Genomic DNA, 18,254 nt, shown 5'->3' with positions numbered 1-18,254 from the left:
GCCTCGATAAATCTTACACTTTTATCGACACTTTGTGCCTGGGTTCGGTTTCTGGGGAAGGGGGAAGGTCTCCGTCTTTCCTTTGCCTACACAGTGGAACCCTTGTCTGATCTGTGGTTTAGACGTAGGATTTAGCGGGAAGGGGGGGGGTCTGTCTTCCTCAACCTGGTTCCTAGGCATCCTAACCCTGGACGGTGCCATGAGAGGCCTCTTGGCCAAGGGCACTGTCAGGATCAGCCCAGCAGAGGGCACTGTCAGGATCAGCCCAGCAGAGGGCACTGTCAGGATCAGCCCAGTAGAGGGCACTGTCAGGATCAGCCCAGTAGAGGGCACTGTCAGGGTCAGCCCACCAGAGGGCACTGTCAGGGTCAGCCCAGCAGAGGGCACTGTTACTATCAGCCCAGCAGAGGGCACTGTCACTATCAGCCCAGCAGAGGGCACTGTCACTATCAGCCCAGCAGAGGGCACTGTCAGGATCAGCCCAGTAGAGGGCACTGTCAGGGTCAGCCCACCAGAGGGCACTGTCAGGGTCAGCCCACCAGAGGGCACTGTCAGTATCAGCCCAGTAGAGGGCACTGTCACTATCAGCCCAGTAGAGGGCACTGTCAGGGTCAGCCCACCAGAGGGCACTGTCAGGGTCAGCCCACCAGAGGGCACTGTCAGTATCAGCCCAGTAGAGGGCACTGTCAGTATCAGCCCAGCAGAGGGCACTGTCAGTATCAGCCCAGCAGAGGGCACTGTCAGTATCAGCCCAGTAGAGGGCACTTTCAGTATCAGCCCAGCAGAGGGCACTCTCAGGATCAGCCCAGCAGAGGGCACTGTCAGTATCAGCCCAGTAGAGGGCACTGTCAGGGTCAGCCCACCAGAGGGCACTGTCAGTATCAGCCCAGTAGAGGGCACTTTCAGTATCAGCCCAGCAGAGGGCACTGTCAGTATCAGCCCAGCAGAGGGCACTGTCAGTATCAGCCCAGCAGAGGGCATTCTCAGGATCAGCCCACCAGAGGGCACTGTCAGTATCAGCCCAGCAGAGGGCACTGTCAGTATCAGCCCAGCAGAGGGCACTGTGAGAGTTACTCATCCATTAGCTTCAGACTGCTATCCAGTGTTGCCATGAAACTTCTTAGGCTTCCATAGAAATATAATAATTTGTAAATGAAATATGTTCCAAAAATTAAAAGCAGAACTTAATTGGAGGGGAGTACAAGTGTACATAATGGAGAAAAAAATGGCATACTGATTTTACACTGAACCTGGTGTCACCAGAAGTCTGATTTAAACTTTTCTTTAAGGTTATTCTTTACCCCCCCCCCCCCATCCTGAAGCAGAAGGTTCCATTAATGCTGTATCCCCACTTATTTTTAGGGACATCAAGCCAGACAACATCCTAATGGACGTGAACGGTCACATCCGGCTGGCGGATTTTGGCTCCTGTCTCAAGCTCATGGAAGATGGAACGGTAGGTCCAAATAAACCGAGCCTGGTGTAAACCGTGGTACCGAGTCTCCCAAATAGAGGGCTCCAGGGCTCCAAGGCCCACCATCCGGCGTTTATATTCACTCTCCACCGGATGAGCAGAGCGGCCTCGAAGGTCGTCACGATTGTTTTGATGGGAAGAGCACAGCACTTCCCTTAGACGGCACCGAGACCATATTAGGCTCTTTGAACGTTCTTTGTCTTCCTCATCCGTTTGGAGAAAAAGGAGCACGTAGCGGCCTTCGCTCCTGCAGCTCTGCGTCCTCGTTTCCAAGTAGTATTTTAATCGTTCACTCAGAAGCTGGCTTCCTGTAGCCGGGGTCGTGGCAGGCCCCAGAACATATGGGAGATGTCTGTCGGTGTGAGTGTGTGCGTGGATGGGTGCACACACACACATGGGGGATGACAGAAACAATGCAGGGAGACATCAGAGGAATTAAGAGAAGCTTGGGCACAAGCACCGCGTTGCCCTGGGAGCTACTGAAGATCACTAAGGCGTCTGTGCACCATCGTCATGGATGTCGTATGTATCCCTAAAGTCGATTGTAGTTAGCTAGCTAGCTGTAGAACCGATATAGAGTAGCTATCACTCATATTTGGGAAGTTGTATTTAATCATGATATAAGGAGTAAAATTCCCAAGAAGTTAACTTGGTTGCGCAGATATTTTAACATACACCACCCGGCCATATATGGCCGCCATTTGAATATAAATCAGCAAGTACTTAAGAGCCAATGATTGCTGTTATTACAGCTCAGTAATGTTATGCAGCAATAAAGTGAAGTCAACTGAGTACTTACTGAATAGGCAGGTTATCCCATCAGTGGATTCTTTTCTTTCCTAACGGCAATGGCATGTTCCTGGACGTCAAAGCCAAGATTCATCGGGCTCAAGTTGTCAAAGGTTCAGGAGGACGAGGAATCATTTTCACACATGAATTGACCTTAACCCCCTTTGGGCTGTGCTGAAGGAGGCTTTACAGAGCGGTTCTACTCACCTATCACCAATACAAGATCTAAGTGAGAAATGAAAGCAAATCTGGATGAAAATAATAATATTGAGATGTTGCATATGCTTGTGAAAACAATGCATTTGCGCAACATAATCAAAGCTAAATGCAGTCCGACAAAATATTAAAGCATATAAATTGTGTATTTTCAAAGCTGTTATCTTATGTATGGTGGCTAAATGCCATTAAAACCACACATATTTTTCTCATAAAGGGCAAATCTGAACTGGAAGAGGCTTTTGTGACAATAGCTAAAGGGGTTGAAATGGGCTGCAGCAAATCAGAATGATGTTTCAGCACCTTTCTTTAACATAAATACATTTGGTTGACAGTTTCATACATCAAAATATCAAGCCAGTCAGTAATCTGTATAAATTTGGCATATTTTATGTTTATTAAATACTGTTAGTGAAGTACACCTCATGCTACTGATTTGGTAAATGATGGACATGATAAACAACGAAGCTATGGTGAAGAAAGGGACAACTTCAGCTACCTCTATCGGACCTCGTAATATGCCTCCCATCCATATTTTAGGCATATTACTAATCTGCTTATCAAATTGTGGACAGAAGTAAACTTTTGTATATAAATGCAGAAAAACTGGCATCCGGACAAACTTTTACGCCTGTTATCTAAAACCCTGTAATAACATGCCATTTTTCGGCACTACTTTAATTGACACAGTCTGTTCGTAGATAATTACGTTAAATTCTGTTTGGCTATAGCTTATTTCTGTTAAATTTCATTTGCGTTTTTGTTTTAGATAGCGTAATGTTAAGTACAAATATTTAAAAAATTGGAGCGTGATATCGTACAGCAATGGTAGCTTTTTAACAAAAACGTAGCAGTGTGGACATAGCTTGAGTCGATTCGGGGGTTATTTTTGAGGTGAGTCGTTTTTCCTTCCTGCACCGCAGCACCAGATCTTAGGCTTCCCCTACCTGCCACAACCCACTTCAGCCTCTGGTAAAGACTAATGAGGAAACTACCTTTAATGAATCTGATGAGCTGTGAGAGTATGTGAAATTCAAACCTGACTGAAACTGGACAGACGAAACGAGCTGGAACTTTCCATATATATATATTTTTTTATCACCAGATGCGACAGCAAAACATTTCATTTTTTTTCCCCTCCAGGTGGATGTTATTTGTGATCTGGGCAGACAGTTTACATTTAACTGGACACTCAGCAGCTTTCCTGGGGGGCCAGCTCCCCGTATTTCCTCCGTTTGAAGCCCCAAACAAACAATCACTGGCTGTTATAAGCGTACACGCCCTGAACCGTCGGTGACTTAAGAGAAACACACACACGATCCCCACGCAAAGATCTCCCACACAGCTGGTCCGCATTTCAGGCTGATGTAAACAGCTGGTCAGTGGCTTGTGTCTGTGGACCTGGGTTTATGGCCAGTTTGGACTGGGATTTGTTTGCAGCATGCAGTGCTGGTGTGGGTGGGGACAGAGAGCAAAAAAACACATAAGCTATGTAGAAAATGTGAATAATGCATCACAATTTAAGACTGTGTGCATTAACGACAAGCTGGTTGCTTAGCGTCGTGGCTTAATTTTTATGGCAAACCTGTGTATCTAAGTAAAGCATACAGCTTAGAATAGTTCTTATTTATTCGTCTGTGTCCTTAGAGAAGTATTTAGGCGTCCTTTTGAAGGATGCCGCCCCCTACCAGGATTTGAACCTGAAACTTGCCGGATGCATTTCCAGTTTCGTAACTGCAGAGTGGAACAAAGCCCTTAGTGTATACTGCAGCTCTGTATTAAAGAGCATTATAAATAATGTGAAGGGAAAAGGGGGAATTAAATTCGGCCTGGTTTTTTCCCCTTCCCTCAGAGAGTGTGGAAGGGCTGCGTGATGCGCATGGCTGCAGGGGAAAGGCAGATTTACAGGGCCAAGGTTGCACGCATTCACCCCCTTGCATACAGCTGCTGTGAGCTCGTGTTCAGGTGGGGCTTGGCCACACGGCCTCACTGAGGAGCGGGTCAAGGAAGCAGCTTCCCGCCCCCTATAGCCAGTGGGAGCCCGCAGTCTCTCTCTCAGTAAATCGTCAAGGTCTCGGCTTCTTGGGGGTTCTTTAAAGCTGTGTTTCTCAAACCAGTCCTCAGGGACCCCCGGACAGTCCGTGGGTTTGCTCCCTCCCAACTCTCAGGGAATTGGTTGAGAACAAAGAACGCGGAGAGTTGTGGGGGTCTGTGAGGATTGATTTAAACGCTGGGCTGCCCTCCACTTCACTATTAACACGAGGCCTGTGTTGCCCTCTTTCTCTTTTGGTTCTGGTGCAGGTCCAGTCCTCAGTGGCGGTGGGCACCCCAGATTACATCTCTCCCGAAATCCTGCAAGCCATGGAAGATGGGAAGGGCAAGTACGGCCCCGAGTGTGACTGGTGGTCACTGGGCGTGTGCATGTACGAGATGCTGTACGGGGAGACTCCCTTCTACGCAGAGTCGCTGGTGGAGACCTACGGCAAGATCATGAACCACAAGGTGAGGAGCAGACATGGGCGGCTGGGGGTCGGCTGCAGGACAGCAGGACCCCCATCTTTTACATGTTGGTACTGTGTGGCCTAACTGCCATACTGCACACAAACTGCACAAGCTGCCTATCCTGGTGACCCAACACATCTTCAGGAGTGTCTGCAGATCAGAACGCTGATCAGGCCCCTGATCCTTTACGCTGCCCCGCAGGAGCGCTTCCAGTTTCCGGCCCAGGTGACAGACATCTCGGAGAGCGCCAAGGACCTGATCCGGAGGCTCATCTGCCCGCGGGAGCACCGGCTGGGCCAGAACGGCATCGAGGACTTCAAGCGGCACCCGTTCTTCTCTGGCATTGACTGGGACAACATCCGCTCCTGCGAAGCCCCTTACATCCCCGAAGTCAGCAGCCCCACGGACACGTCCAACTTCGACGTGGACGACGACTGCCTGAAGAACACCGTATGTCCAGGCGCTGCTCGCTTTTATATAGCCATTGACGGGGGTAGATTCCTGCAGGTCTCGCACATAAACACACTCGTGGTATGATGTTAGCTGCCATCTCATATCGCCAGAACATTTATTGCTGCATGTGGCATTTTCTATTAATCTCTAATGCATTAGTGTAATAGACTGTATATGGATGATACAAGTGTGCAAGGATTTCATCGGAGGACATCATCCATAACCACTCATCCAATACAGGGTCACGTGAGCCTGGAATCTATCCCAGAATGCACAGGGCAGGATGCCAGCCTATCAGAGGGCACACCATGGACAATTTAGGGACATCAATCCATCTAAACCGCTTTGTTTTTTTTTAAGTACCTGGAGGGAAAGGCACGCAAATATGAGGGAATTCAAGCTTCACACGTGCAGTGCTTGGGGAATTGAGCCCACCACCCTGCAGCTGTTGGCGGCTGAGCCAAGAGCAGCCATCAAACATGTTGCTATGGGAATATCCATCCATCCATCCATCCATCCATCCATCTATTTTATGAAACTGCAGGTCCTATTCAGGGTCGTGGGGGTCCGGACCCTATCACAGTGGCCTCAGGCACAAGGCAGAGAACAATCCAGGAGGGGCGCCAGCTCACCGTGGGAGTAATACTGTGTTATTTTCCATTCCAGGAAACTATGCCCCCTCCTTCTCATACGGCCTTCTCTGGACATCACCTACCCTTCGTCGGCTTCACCTATACCAGTAAATGGTGAGTGGCTGTCCTCTGCCAGCGCCTTCAGGTCCTGCTCTCTCTGTCTCGGTGTCAGTCTGATGCTTGGGCCCAGTTCAGTGCCGGATGATGTTTACTCCTCAGCAACAGATGTCTTATTATTGGATGCAGTGTTGCACACCACCCCCCTAAAGACTCCTAAGCTTAGTCTTACCACTGAATTGTCGCATTTGAAACAAACATAAATGGAATCTTCTACTTTGCCCCGTGGGGGAGGCCTTGGTTCCATGGTCTGCGTCTCTCGTGTCGCTCTGTGCTAAAACGCCAGTCGGCCACCTGAACCCTTCCTCACGGGAAGGACACAGAGGCAGCACTGGAGCGGCAGGTAGCAGCGCCCGTGACACTTCTGTGCGTTTTAAGGCTCGAGGAGCATGTGGACCCCATGAAATCCCAAATGTGATTGTTTTCATCTGTCTCTCTCTCTGTTAGCATCAATTTTTACGGCAACTTCCTGTTAACCTCACTTTAGTGTGATTAATAAATCCTGACCCCATCCACAATAAAAGTTAAAAGCCGGTGAAAATTTGGAGACATCGACAAAAGGGTGGCATAGATTCATTTATAAAAACATCAAAACCATGACAGAGGGTTTTTGTACATCTGTTTTTCAGGCGTGGATGTGTTGCTACATTCCCTTGAAACTAGGCCCTGTAAAGATGGCCGACCCAAACACACATGCGTGCTCAGAGGGAGCCCGGTTCTCAGAAGCTCCTGCCATTAGGAACTGAGCACTTAACAGGGTGTTAGTGAAGTGAAAAGTAAAGGAAACGCAAAATTATGAATTTGCCCCTCAGATTTATCAAGCATATGTCTGCCTGTCGGTTTTTCTGACTTCCTGTCTGTCTAATTACCTGTCTGTCTGTCTCGATCTGTCTGCCTGTCTGTTTCCCTGCCTGTCTGTCTGTCTATCTATATTTCTAAATAAATATGATCAAAGAGTGAAGTAAAAACAATACTTCACTTTGAAAACCGTGCGGGTGTGTTAACGTGAATGAGTTTCGGTTTCGGTTTCCTCCGATACCCAGAGTTACATCCCTTTGCCCAGTTTTTAAATTACAGGGTTAGTGCGGTTAAATATTTCAGTTTAGCAAAGAAGTTTCTGACCTTGCAGGTTTGTAAGGTGGGGTTGCAGCAAACTACATATTTTTTAACTGAATATCTTGCAAACAGAAGATCGTGTGTGACGGGACCCTGATTCTTGGCGATCACGCCGTTTCTGCCCTCACGGGTGCCTCCTTGCCCGCAGCACGGTGTCGGACCGGGGCTGCCTGCGTGAGTCTGCGGGGCCCGGCCAGATGGATGTGTGCCTGCAGAGGAGCCTGGAGGACAGTCTGGCCTCCGAGGCGTATGAGCGACGCATACGGAGGCTGGAGCAGGAGAAGCTGGAGCTCAGTCGCAAACTTCAAGGTGCCGGGGTTCGGAGGGCGCAGGGGTACCCTTAGTGTGGAGACAGGCACTCCTCCCTGGTGCAAATGCTGCCCTCCTCTTGCCCCATGCAGAGTCCACCCAGACGGTGCAGGCATTGCAGTACACGAGCATCGACGGGCCAGTTGTGGCCAGCAAGGAGGTGGAGATTTTCAGCCTGAAGGAGGAGATCCAGAACCTCAAGAAGCAAATTGCAGGTGTGTGACCCCATTCCGATCCACCACTAGAGAGCCAGTGCGGTCCAGGGATACTTAGAAATGCAAATAAATGCCCATATCAGGGTTGCCATGTCAGGGCCATTAACGGTGACCCGGATTGTGGTGTTACTCTGCATGTTTGGGCCTCAGAATCTGGCAACCTGGAGCAGCAGCTGGAGCAGGCCAGCGTCGCATGCAAGGACTTAGAGTCGTCCTCCAAGCAAGTCAAGTCTCTGGAGAAGCAGATAAAGAGTCTGAAGCAGGAGAGGGATGACGTGCAGAAGGTACCGTGATTCTGGCAGGTCTCTCCGTGGGTTCGCCCCTAGATTATTCCTCTTGATTAGCAGACGGAGCTTCTTCTGAGAGCTGTGGTCATTTGACTCAAACAATAAAGCCTCTACAAGAGTATAGTGATGATTAAGAATGATTACAGTATATAGGAAAGCTGTCTGTATCCATGGTTCGGTTCCTTCAGGAACTGTTGGATTCCAACGAGAAGCTCCGCTCCCAGACCAAGGAGCTGAAGGAGGCGCACAGCCAGAAGAAGCTGGCCATGCAGGAGTTCTCAGAGATGAGCGAGCAGGTGACCGACCTGCGCTCACACAAGCAGCGCCTCACTCGCCAACTGTGGGACAAGGAGGAGGAGGTGCAGGCCATGTCCCAGAAGGTGGAGGCGTTACGCCTGGAGGTCCGCAAGGTCGAGAAGGTCAAGAAGGAGGTGAGGGAAGCGCCCGGGCTTCTGTGGACATGTGTTTCTCTGCCAGCCTCTTCCATCAGTCTTTCCGCTCCATGGTGGTGTCACATTTCAGCCTTTGAGCCTCATGGCCCTCAGTTGTGTTCTGTTCATTCGCAAACGTCCCTGGCCACCTGGTATCCGTCTGCGATTGGACCACTTGGCACGCTTGCCCTCATCCATTGCCCCATCTCCTCGGACCGCCTCCCCTGTCTGTCTCACTCTCGCTTCATGTGCCGGCATAACCATGCAAGGACTCTGACACGCACGTGTGTCTCACCCAGCTGGAGATACAGGCTGAGGAGCGGGAGGCTGAGGCCCAGAAGGAGAGGAAACTGAGGGAGCACAGCGAGCAGCATAGCAGGCAGCTGGAGGATGAGCTGGAGGGGCTCAAGGTGAGGTGGCATAGACCTGTGTTCACCACTAGGGGGCAGACCTGTGCTCAGCCCGGGGGACGTATCTATTACAGACAGCTGACACATCTAGGGTTAGACCAGACGGTTATGATTGACAGGGATGTCGCGTCTTACAACTTGGGTTCAGCAGAAGCAGGCGGGCCGTCCGGCGGGCGTGGGGGCCTCAGAGCAACACCAGGAGCTGAGCCGGCTGCGGACCGAGCTGGAGAAGAAGACCGTCTTCTACGAGGAGGAGCTGTCCCGGCGTGAGCTGCTGCACACCAACGAGCTCAAAGCCCTGAAGAAGGAGCTGCGTGATGCCGAGGCCCAGCATCTGGCCCTCAAGAAGGAGGTGCTGGTTCTCAAGGACAAGCTGGAGAAGACACGGCGTGAGAGGTGAGTGTGTGGGAGTGGGGGGCCAGACATCATCCATGCATCCATCCTACCGCCTATCCCAGAACTTTGGTCTGTGGGAGCAAACCCATATACCAGGAAGAGAACATGCAGACTCCACACTTGCAGAGTGCATTCGAGCTTTCTGTCAAATCTGCAGGGAAACATTCGGCGAATATAATGATAGCATTTGCATGTCGGGCTGGTGTCGGCGCTGCGCTCCCTGCCACACCAGTCTCACCGCGTTCCGTGCATTTCCATGACGTTCGCCACCTCACAGGCTGCCACATGAGAGGAATCGTTTCCAAATGCGATGGACGGTTCTGTGCCCTTTCAAGTGAGCCTCTGGGTATTAATAGCGTTTCTGTAGAGACTGAAGCCTTTCCTCAAAAGGCCAGCGAGAAATCCCACGGTCTTTGAGTGAGTGTTGGTGATTCGCAACTTGTTATTATGAGACCGTGAAGGTCAGAGAACGATTTCAGATGTTTAGCTAGAGACTCCACATAATCCTGTTTCCTTCAGGTGATGTGTCTTTTATATTGGTTTTTATGTTTGCCTGTTGCCTGTGAAGATTAAGGGAACAGGATGGCATGTAAGAGAAATCTAAGAATATATTACAACCTAGTTGAAAGTATCAGTTGTACAGCTTACATACACATTTAAATCTCAGTTGAGTAGGTCATTCCCGTCATCCTGATCAGGATAAGCTGTTGTTACTCACCTAGAGTAATTAGCAATGTTGATGTGGGATGGCAGAATGGCCTTATGGGAAATATGGGTATCCATCATGACATCATAGGAAATCAGAAGTACTCTCCTTAATTTCACCAAATACGGGTGCGCTTTGTTTTGGAATATGAGGAAATGTTGGACGTCAGGTCTCGTGATCACCTTCCCCCCACAGTCAGAGCGAGCGGGAGGAGTTTGAGACCGAGTACAAGCAGAAGTATGAGAGGGAGAAGACTCTGCTGGGTGAGGAGAACGTGAAGCTGTCCAGCGAGCTGGACAAGGTGAGGCTCCGCCCCCTCCCCCCCCCCCCCCATTCACGTGCCGGACAGATGGCTCCCCGTTGTGAAAGGGTTCTTCCCAGTGTTCACCGTTTATCCATTACCAGGGTCGCAGGGGGGTCATCCAGCAGGGCTTTCCAATTGATGTAATACAGTGGCAATGAGGGGATTTCTGTGGAATCCCTAGGGGGCGCTCTCACGCCTCTTCTCAGAGCAGCCCGGCAGCGCCTACCACGGCCGTATGGCGTCTCTGGGCCCTTGCTGTAACGTATGAAGTGTCAGGGAGCTGTTTGTTGCTGCTGCTCCCCGCTCTGTCGCCCCCCAGAGGCCGTAGAAGAAATCACAACTTGTGATATCAAAGTAGGGAGGCAGGTGTTGGTGTTACAAGCCGCCACGGCATCCAGGCTTCAAAGCGGTTTAAGCCTGTCGGCGAGGGTGTGCCGTCTTAACCGCCGCATGTCTCTGTTCTCCCGCTGCTATCAAACCCACCCCTCCCATTTTGGCAGCCTGTAAAATAGCGCTGGCAGACCCAGCTGTGGTCTGCTATGCACGCCAGTGGAATGGTTGTCTGGGATGGGGGACTGTTGACCTTGGAAGACGGGGTAAAAGTGAGAGAAGGAGGGTGGAAGCTCCTGAGAAAAGTCTCTGTGGGAGGTTTCACATATCCAGCAAGACAGCTTGTTTTTTCCCCTCTCATTGTTATTGTCTCATGCAAATGAAGAGCACAGTAATTACGTATTTTACCGAAACTGAGTTATGACTGAAATCGGCTGTCTAAGGCAATGCCCGTCACAAAATATCTTGGTTCAGCTGTGCTTGGCTTTGAAGAGTGTGAAAATGACAGTGCCTACTAAACCCACAGTAAAACCAAGGCAAGACCCCCTTGGTCTCAATTTTCTCATCTTTGTTTAGCCTTGGGTAGGGTTATATTGACCGATTATTCTGTTAAGTGTAGAACGGAGTTACAGTAAGATTTATCGGGCGCCTTATCGCGTTGGGCTGTAGCAGGAAAGCGGGAGGCTCGTCATCTGGAGCCCTGCGTTCTGCTGTGTCGTGTAGCTGTGTTTAGCTAATCCCGGCCTCCATCCGGCTCTGCTTATTGACGCTCATGGCCCAGCGGACTGTCAGAAAGCAGCGATATCGCGATGCCAATATCCCAAAGCGTGCCGAGCTCCTCAAACAGCCCCCGCTTTTGACACGCGATGGAAAGGAGATCCCACCCCCCCCCGGCCCTGTTACAAGACGCTGTCCCCTTAAGCAAAGCAGCCGCTGGGCCGGCTGGCATCCTGGCCCAGAGATGTATGAAGCTAGCATGGCATTCTCTGCATTGATGTGGAAAACAGTTCCTGTGGCTGTCCGCTATTGAGCATCCCTTCTGAGTGGGGGGGCTTATAAAACTTTTCCTGTTAGTTTATTGCATAGTTTACTGCTTTGAAGTCATATCCAGTTTCATTAATATGAAAGTTATGCTTTATAGACACGAATGCCATAGCGACCATTATTCCCCCCCCCCGCCCCCCCTTGAGAATCTTGAAAGTTTAAGTAACGGTAAATGACTAGGGACAAAAATAAATAAATCACGGTAAAAAGAGTGAAACTCCACAGTAGGAGAAAGCCAAGCAGGAATGCTTTGGTGCTATAGATCACTTAGTAAAGTAATTCATATTTTAGTGGAATGGAAAAGTTGTAAGGGGGCCATATTTACTTCTGTCGACTTGGGGGTTTGGGTAAAAGGCGAGGGCAGTTCGCCGTCACTGCGAGCCGGTCAGTCGAGGTCCTTTTGTGGGCTACAGGAAATCGGCGCATCTGCCTTTGCCTGCTGGGTGTCTGTGTCCCGCTTAGATGCCCCATTGCAGCTTGATTTATTTCTCCCAGAGTATTATCTGATACATCATGGCCATGTAATTAAAGCTCCCCTTTAGCCCCCCATATTAGCATCTTATTATACATGCGGCAGATCACTCAAGCATGCGGGAGCCCCACCCCCAGCCCGCTGTTTATAATGGAAAAGAATCCTCGCCTTTAATGTGACCCCATCCCTTTAAGCAAACAAAATAAATGGGCATTTTTATAGCACATGATCTGTGCCACATGTTTCCATTAATCTGTGGAAGCAGAAGTGGAAACTGGCATCATATGTACAGCATGCACAGACGTCACAGAAAGCGTCATTTTAACGATTTTAATTATAAATGATCCTGGCATTATATTTAACAAAAAAGTGTCATCTGCAGTTATCTTCAGTCACATTTTTTGCGTTGCTTTTTGTTCCTTAAATCTGTGTGCTTTATAACATCTGAAAGACAGCTTCGAATAGCTTAATACACTTGTGAAAATAATTATATGGGACAGTGAAATTGAAAAATCAGTACTAAGAATGGTAACATCTTCTTTAATCTATATGCCTTTTAAAAGTTCATTCACCTACTCAGTGGACATCTCTGTTGTTCCATATCGCAGTGCGAGTTTATGGAGACATGGTGTGACATTGCATTGAACTGGGAACTTTGTCTGTACTAAAGATCTAAGGGCTGGAATCATAACCGTCTTTCTCCTCTGATATTTGTAGTTCTGTGACTTGTTTATGGTTATTTTCTTGACAAATAACTAAAGCGTGCAAATAGAAACCAGCTCGTAAAATTTCTGTCAAGGGTCCCATAGTTTCTGGTTTATTGTATCGCCATAGTTTACTGCAGTGACAGATTCTGGGGTTGCTGGTAATTCTAACAGGCTGCCGTTTGTAAATGTATCGCAGAGCTCTGACTCTGTGACTCTCTGACTCTGTGTCCTTAGATCACGTCCATGTTCGAGAAACTCAGCAGCAGTAACAAGCAGCTGGAGGAGGAGATGAAGGAGCTGGCAGACAGGAAGGAGAGCGTGGCACATTGGGAGGCCCAGATCACAGAGATCATCCAGTGGTGTGTATCTGCCTGATGTAGCCACAAGCTGTGCGGTTTCAACTGGCAGTTAAACTTTGGCTTTTTGTCTCCCCCTAGTGGCCATTGTTTCCCGATCATGAGTCACTGCTCTCAAAATCTTTTTTTCTGCTTGTGTATGAAATAATAAAATGAAGTGAAGCTTTATGTGCCACTTGCATAAGTATGAGTGCAGGTACATTGCAATGCTTCTATCCCCTCTTGCTCTCCTTTTAAACACACACACACACACACACGTTGGGTATACCTATCCTTATGGGGCCCGCTCATTCACTTCTATGGGAAAAATGCTAACGCTAACTATGACAACCTCAACCCCCACATTGCCCTAACCATAACCATAAGTAACCAAGCAAAATACAAGAGTTTTTGCATGTTTAGTTTTTTCATAGCAGTCACTGATTTTATAAAATAGAGTTTTCCCTTACGGGGATCAGGAAACCAGTCCCCATAAGGGAAATCCATCCATCCATCAATTTTCCAAACCACTTATCCTATTGGGTCGCGGGGGGTCCAGAGCCTATCCCGGAAGCAATGGGCATGAGGCAGGGAACAACCCAGGATGGGGGGCCAGCCCATAGCAGGGCACACTCACACACCATTCACAGCTATGGGCAATTTAGCGACTCCAATTAGCCTCAGCATGTTTTTGGACTGTGGGGGGAAACCGGAGTACCCAGAGGAAACCCCACGACGACATGGGGAGAACATGCAAACTCCACACACATGTGACCCAGGCGGAGACTCGAACCCGGGTCCCAGAGGTGTGAGGCAACAGTGCTAACCACTGCACCACCATGCCACCCCTAGGAGTAATCCATTAACACTTAATACTCCAAAGAACAATACCTTAAGACACTAAATACTAAGTGCAAGCGTACTTACTAAAATGAGTCACAAATCACAAAAGGAATGAAAGATAAATTTTACATTCATACACATTTATTGAAATATAAAAACATGATCCATATAGATATACCGAAAGAGACTTGAATTGTGTAGATATTGAACACTGATTTGACATATGTATTCACTCCTTCAAGTTATGAAATCTTTTGCCATTAGCTGTGACAAGATTATTTGTGACCACTGAGGCTAGTGTAACTATCGAAGACCCAGAAGGCCCAATCAAACAGGGTCAGAGCCAGAAGGCCAATCAAATGGCGTCTCAGCCAGGACGTCCAATGAAATAATGTCAGAACTTGCATTTCCCATCAAATAGCCTTCAGACTCGACCCTGGGTCCCAGAGGTGTGAGGCAACAGTGCTAACCACTGCACCACCATACCGCCCCCCCATAAGGGAAATAAAACGTATATTTATCACGTTATGGGGACATTGTGTCACACATACACATACACAACTGACAGTGACTTGGGGTCTGAGTGCAGGGTCAGACCATTTATCTGGAGCATTTGTGGGGGTTAATGGCCAATGAACATGTGACTATTCTGCCAAAGCCGGGACTGGAACCAGCGACCTTCTGATGACAGGCCGAGTGAACATCGCTGATGAGTGTCGCTGCCCTTGCAGGGTGAGCGATGAGAAGGATGCCCGCGGCTACCTGCAGGCTTTGGCCACCAAGATGACGGAGGAGCTGGAAGGTTTGAGGAGCTCCAGCCTGGGGGCCAGACCCACAGTGAGTCCTTGCCGCTGTTCCCCACCTTGCACTCTCCTGTCCCTCACTCCCACTCCTGTCCCGTCACCACCCGGCGTGCGTCTCTGCCCTCGGCCTGCAGGACATGCCCTGGAAGATGCGGCGATTTGCCAAGCTGGACATGTCCGCTCGCCTGGAGCTGCAGTCAGCCCTAGATGCTGAGATCCGGGCCAAGCAGGGCATCCAGGATGAGCTCAACAAAGTCAAGGCCTCCAGCATCTCCACCGAGTGGTACAATCCTCTTTGTTTCTTCTGATACTGATAGACTGATGTCATTTTCTTAACTCTTAACTTCCACTCCTAAACGTCTTGTATGAAAAGCAGATCATACTGGATGCTCTGGTAGATGGATGGATGTATAGATAGACTGGAGGCCTCAAAGTCTTCCTGTCGCTGTGAATGGTTTTGAATGGACACACTGCTGTGACTTAATTCACACTCTGCTTGATCCAGCAAGCTGCAGGAATCAGAGAACAAGAACCAGGATCTGGTGGTGGAGATTGAGAGACTGAAGAAGGAGATTGAGGATCTACGCGTGGGGAAGGGTGAGAAATTTGTGGGGAAGATGGTGCTGTACCAGGTCGGGGTTTGGGTCCCATCAGGTGAACATGAGCCTGGTCTTTGACCTTCCATCTTCTGGCTTTTTTAGGTGTGAAGCACCAAGACTCCCAGAATTCCTTTCTGGCATTTCTAAATGCTCCTACCTCTCCTACCTTTGATGTAAGTACTGAAACAGCTTCTTGAGTACTAGTTAGCACTCAGGTTAGTTAGTGACATTTACTAATCTCTGAAAAAAGTTATTTGCCCAATGGAAATTGGTTTAGTGATAAATTATTTAGGGTTTCCTAGTTGCAGAATTTGTTCATAAATCACATCAATTTAAAATAAACGTTTTATCCATGTGACTCCATCAATATTTTTATTTTTTGCTTTTCCGCCTCATTACTGATTTTTGATCCATCAGGACTCATCCTCCTCACCCTCCTCTCTAAATCGGTTTTCGAATGACGTAAGTCTCTGTAAATGTGTTAGCTAGACGTCAGGCTCCATAGCTTAACGTACACCATGAACTCAGTGCTGTCATTTTGGTCTAGATCCAGTCCAACCTTTGACTGTTCATTCAGTTATTGTGTTCACCTGCCTTTGGTTCATTGATCAAATAACGACGTGTAATTTTCTCTCTCGGAAGCGATATACTGAAATTGATAGTGCTGAGAACTGGTTTAAAGCTCTCTGTGACTATTACATATCTGTAGATTATAATTAATATATTCTAATTAAGAACCTTTAGATCTGTTTTTATAACGTAACATTACTCCAGCCCTGGGAGTACAGACGCTCCTCAACTTACGAATTTTCAACTTACGAACTTTCAGACATACGAACAAAAAGGACTTTAAGTCCAAATTGTGTTCATTGGGCTCCCGTTTCCTGTCCGCGACATCTTTTTCTTCCGCGTGCCAATTCCGCCTCGTACGACATCTGGCTGCTACTTATGCGACGCAGCAGCGTAGCGTGCGAACTTCCAGCATATCCTAGTTCTTTGTACTTGCGTATACCCTTAAAATGACGTTGAATAACGACTTAGGAACATTTCACGTTACGAACAGCCGTTCGGAATGCATCTTGTTCGTAAGTAGAGGAGAGTCTGTACTGGTGTTTGTAGAAAATGTGGTCTTTGTCCCTTGTCACTAGTGTGTTCAGTCCCTGGAAATCACTGGATTCCTGATATCCAAATGCGTATGTCTACAGGAGAATTTGTGATGGAGTCAGATTGTAGAAAACAAATGTGTCTGACTTTATTGTCCTCTGATTACCTTCTTGGCTGTTACGTGCTGCGATTGTGGTGCCCCGGTGTATCACTGATGTGCTGCTCCTTTTGTCTGAAGACCCCTTATGTCTCTCTCTTCCTCTCTCTCTGTTTTAAAGCGCTCTCCCGCCTGCATTCCTCCTAGCAAAGGCAGACGCGTAAGGCCCCAGTTTGTCGCAGCTTTCCTTTCTTTGCATGCCGTTCAGTGGTGCTTTTCTGCTGCCTCGGCTTTCTGTGCTGCATGTTTAGGCACGACGTGCATCGTTTCGCTTCTGACCGAAAACACGGAAATGCCATCACTATGTGCTGCTATCAAAGCATTCCCAAATCTGTGGATTGAATCGGTTTCCAAATGCGATGTTTTACTATTTCAGAACAAGTAAATAATAGGAAGTATGTGCAGGTGTGGCTGTTAAGACCTTAATCAGGGGATGCAGAGATTAACTATAGTTTTCCCAAAGCATAGCTGTTGGTCCAGATTACAGGGCATGCAATAAGGTGTTTGCACAAGCCTGCTGCAATCAGTCATACATGCTGCACAGATGTGATTCATGTAGCCAGGCTGCTATTTAATCTTATTAAGGGTCCTCCAGCCTTAAAATTAGGTATTACCTCTAATCCACTCTTGTTGCTTGTAAATTTGGTAAAAAAAAAAAAAAAAAAACCTGCAGTCTGCATTGTTGGAAACAGTGTGGAGTATGATGTCATAAAGTGTGTTTTGATCTGCATGGGAAAGATATGTAATCGCAATAGAAATGCAAAATATGAATGGCTTATCCAACAGAGGACAAAGTCGGGGGTCTCTTCTGAGCAGTGATTTGTTCTTTATTTTTGTCTAGGTGCCAATGCGTGATACTGTGTCCCATTATGGCTGCTTTTCCCATATCATTTCCACCCTTTTCTGACAGGGATATTTTAGAGGCGTTAGCAGTCAGCAGCATTTGCACGCTGGCCTATTTAGCTACAGCAGTCTGACCTGGACAGATGCTCGCTTTCACAGTCCATCTTTGCCCTTATTCCTTCTCTTTTAGAGCATGTGGGGCGATAATAATTTGGAATCATTCTTGGGCCCAGTGTGTGTGCGTCGATATAGCGATGCCCAAATCCACTAATTTGCGGACATATTTTTTTTAGTTCTGTTGGCCTAATGTTTTTTTTTAATTATATATATATAGAAATATATAAAAGATTCATGTGAAATACCAGGTACCTATTCAAATAAATCACTTGTCACATTCACTATTTTCTTATTTTTTCCATAATTAACAAAAGCCTTCCACCATCTGTGGTAAAACACTCAGGTCATTTATAAACGTCTGCAATCCATTATTAATTTAACAGCAAATTCTGAGATTTATATATTCACACCACCGGTAGACTTTTAATAACCTTCAATGGAAAAAGTGACCTTCTCTTCTGTAAATCCACCACCACCTTGAGTAAAGCAAGGGAGAATTTAAATACAGAGAAAGTTATGAACTTCTGATTTCAGAAACTGAAA

General features: G+C 47.9%; 1 protein-coding gene across 6 annotated transcripts in view; it reads left to right on the top strand.

Moving 5' to 3' along the window:
- Window positions 1-18,254, top strand: part of LOC125714409 (serine/threonine-protein kinase MRCK alpha-like) — an 80,600-nt gene that overhangs the window by 46,030 nt on the left and 16,316 nt on the right. For 4 of the 6 annotated variants that reach the window (XM_048984981.1, XM_048984979.1, XM_048984976.1 and 1 more), the window contains 17 exons: window positions 1,363-1,456; window positions 4,781-4,981; window positions 5,183-5,431; window positions 6,101-6,180; window positions 7,448-7,608; window positions 7,701-7,823; window positions 7,974-8,107; window positions 8,299-8,541; window positions 8,841-8,951; window positions 9,100-9,347; window positions 10,249-10,354; window positions 13,145-13,269; window positions 14,820-14,925; window positions 15,026-15,174; window positions 15,397-15,488; window positions 15,593-15,663; window positions 16,873-16,911. In XM_048984981.1, the coding sequence (XP_048840938.1) occupies window positions 1,363-1,456; window positions 4,781-4,981; window positions 5,183-5,431; window positions 6,101-6,180; window positions 7,448-7,608; window positions 7,701-7,823; window positions 7,974-8,107; window positions 8,299-8,541; window positions 8,841-8,951; window positions 9,100-9,347; window positions 10,249-10,354; window positions 13,145-13,269; window positions 14,820-14,925; window positions 15,026-15,174; window positions 15,397-15,488; window positions 15,593-15,663; window positions 16,873-16,911 (2,332 nt within the window). The remainder of the gene's footprint in view (window positions 1-1,362; window positions 1,457-4,780; window positions 4,982-5,182; window positions 5,432-6,100; window positions 6,181-7,447; window positions 7,609-7,700; window positions 7,824-7,973; window positions 8,108-8,298; window positions 8,542-8,840; window positions 8,952-9,099; window positions 9,348-10,248; window positions 10,355-13,144; window positions 13,270-14,819; window positions 14,926-15,025; window positions 15,175-15,396; window positions 15,489-15,592; window positions 15,664-16,872; window positions 16,912-18,254) is intronic. The other 2 variants (XM_048984978.1, XM_048984980.1) reach the window with 2 other exon arrangements.

Source organism: Brienomyrus brachyistius, chromosome 19, assembly GCF_023856365.1.
Source record: "Brienomyrus brachyistius isolate T26 chromosome 19, BBRACH_0.4, whole genome shotgun sequence".
NCBI classification, from domain to species: Eukaryota; Metazoa; Chordata; class Actinopteri; order Osteoglossiformes; family Mormyridae; genus Brienomyrus; species Brienomyrus brachyistius.
Note: the sequence above shows the minus strand (reverse complement) of the source record. Positions and strands in the feature narration are given on the sequence as shown.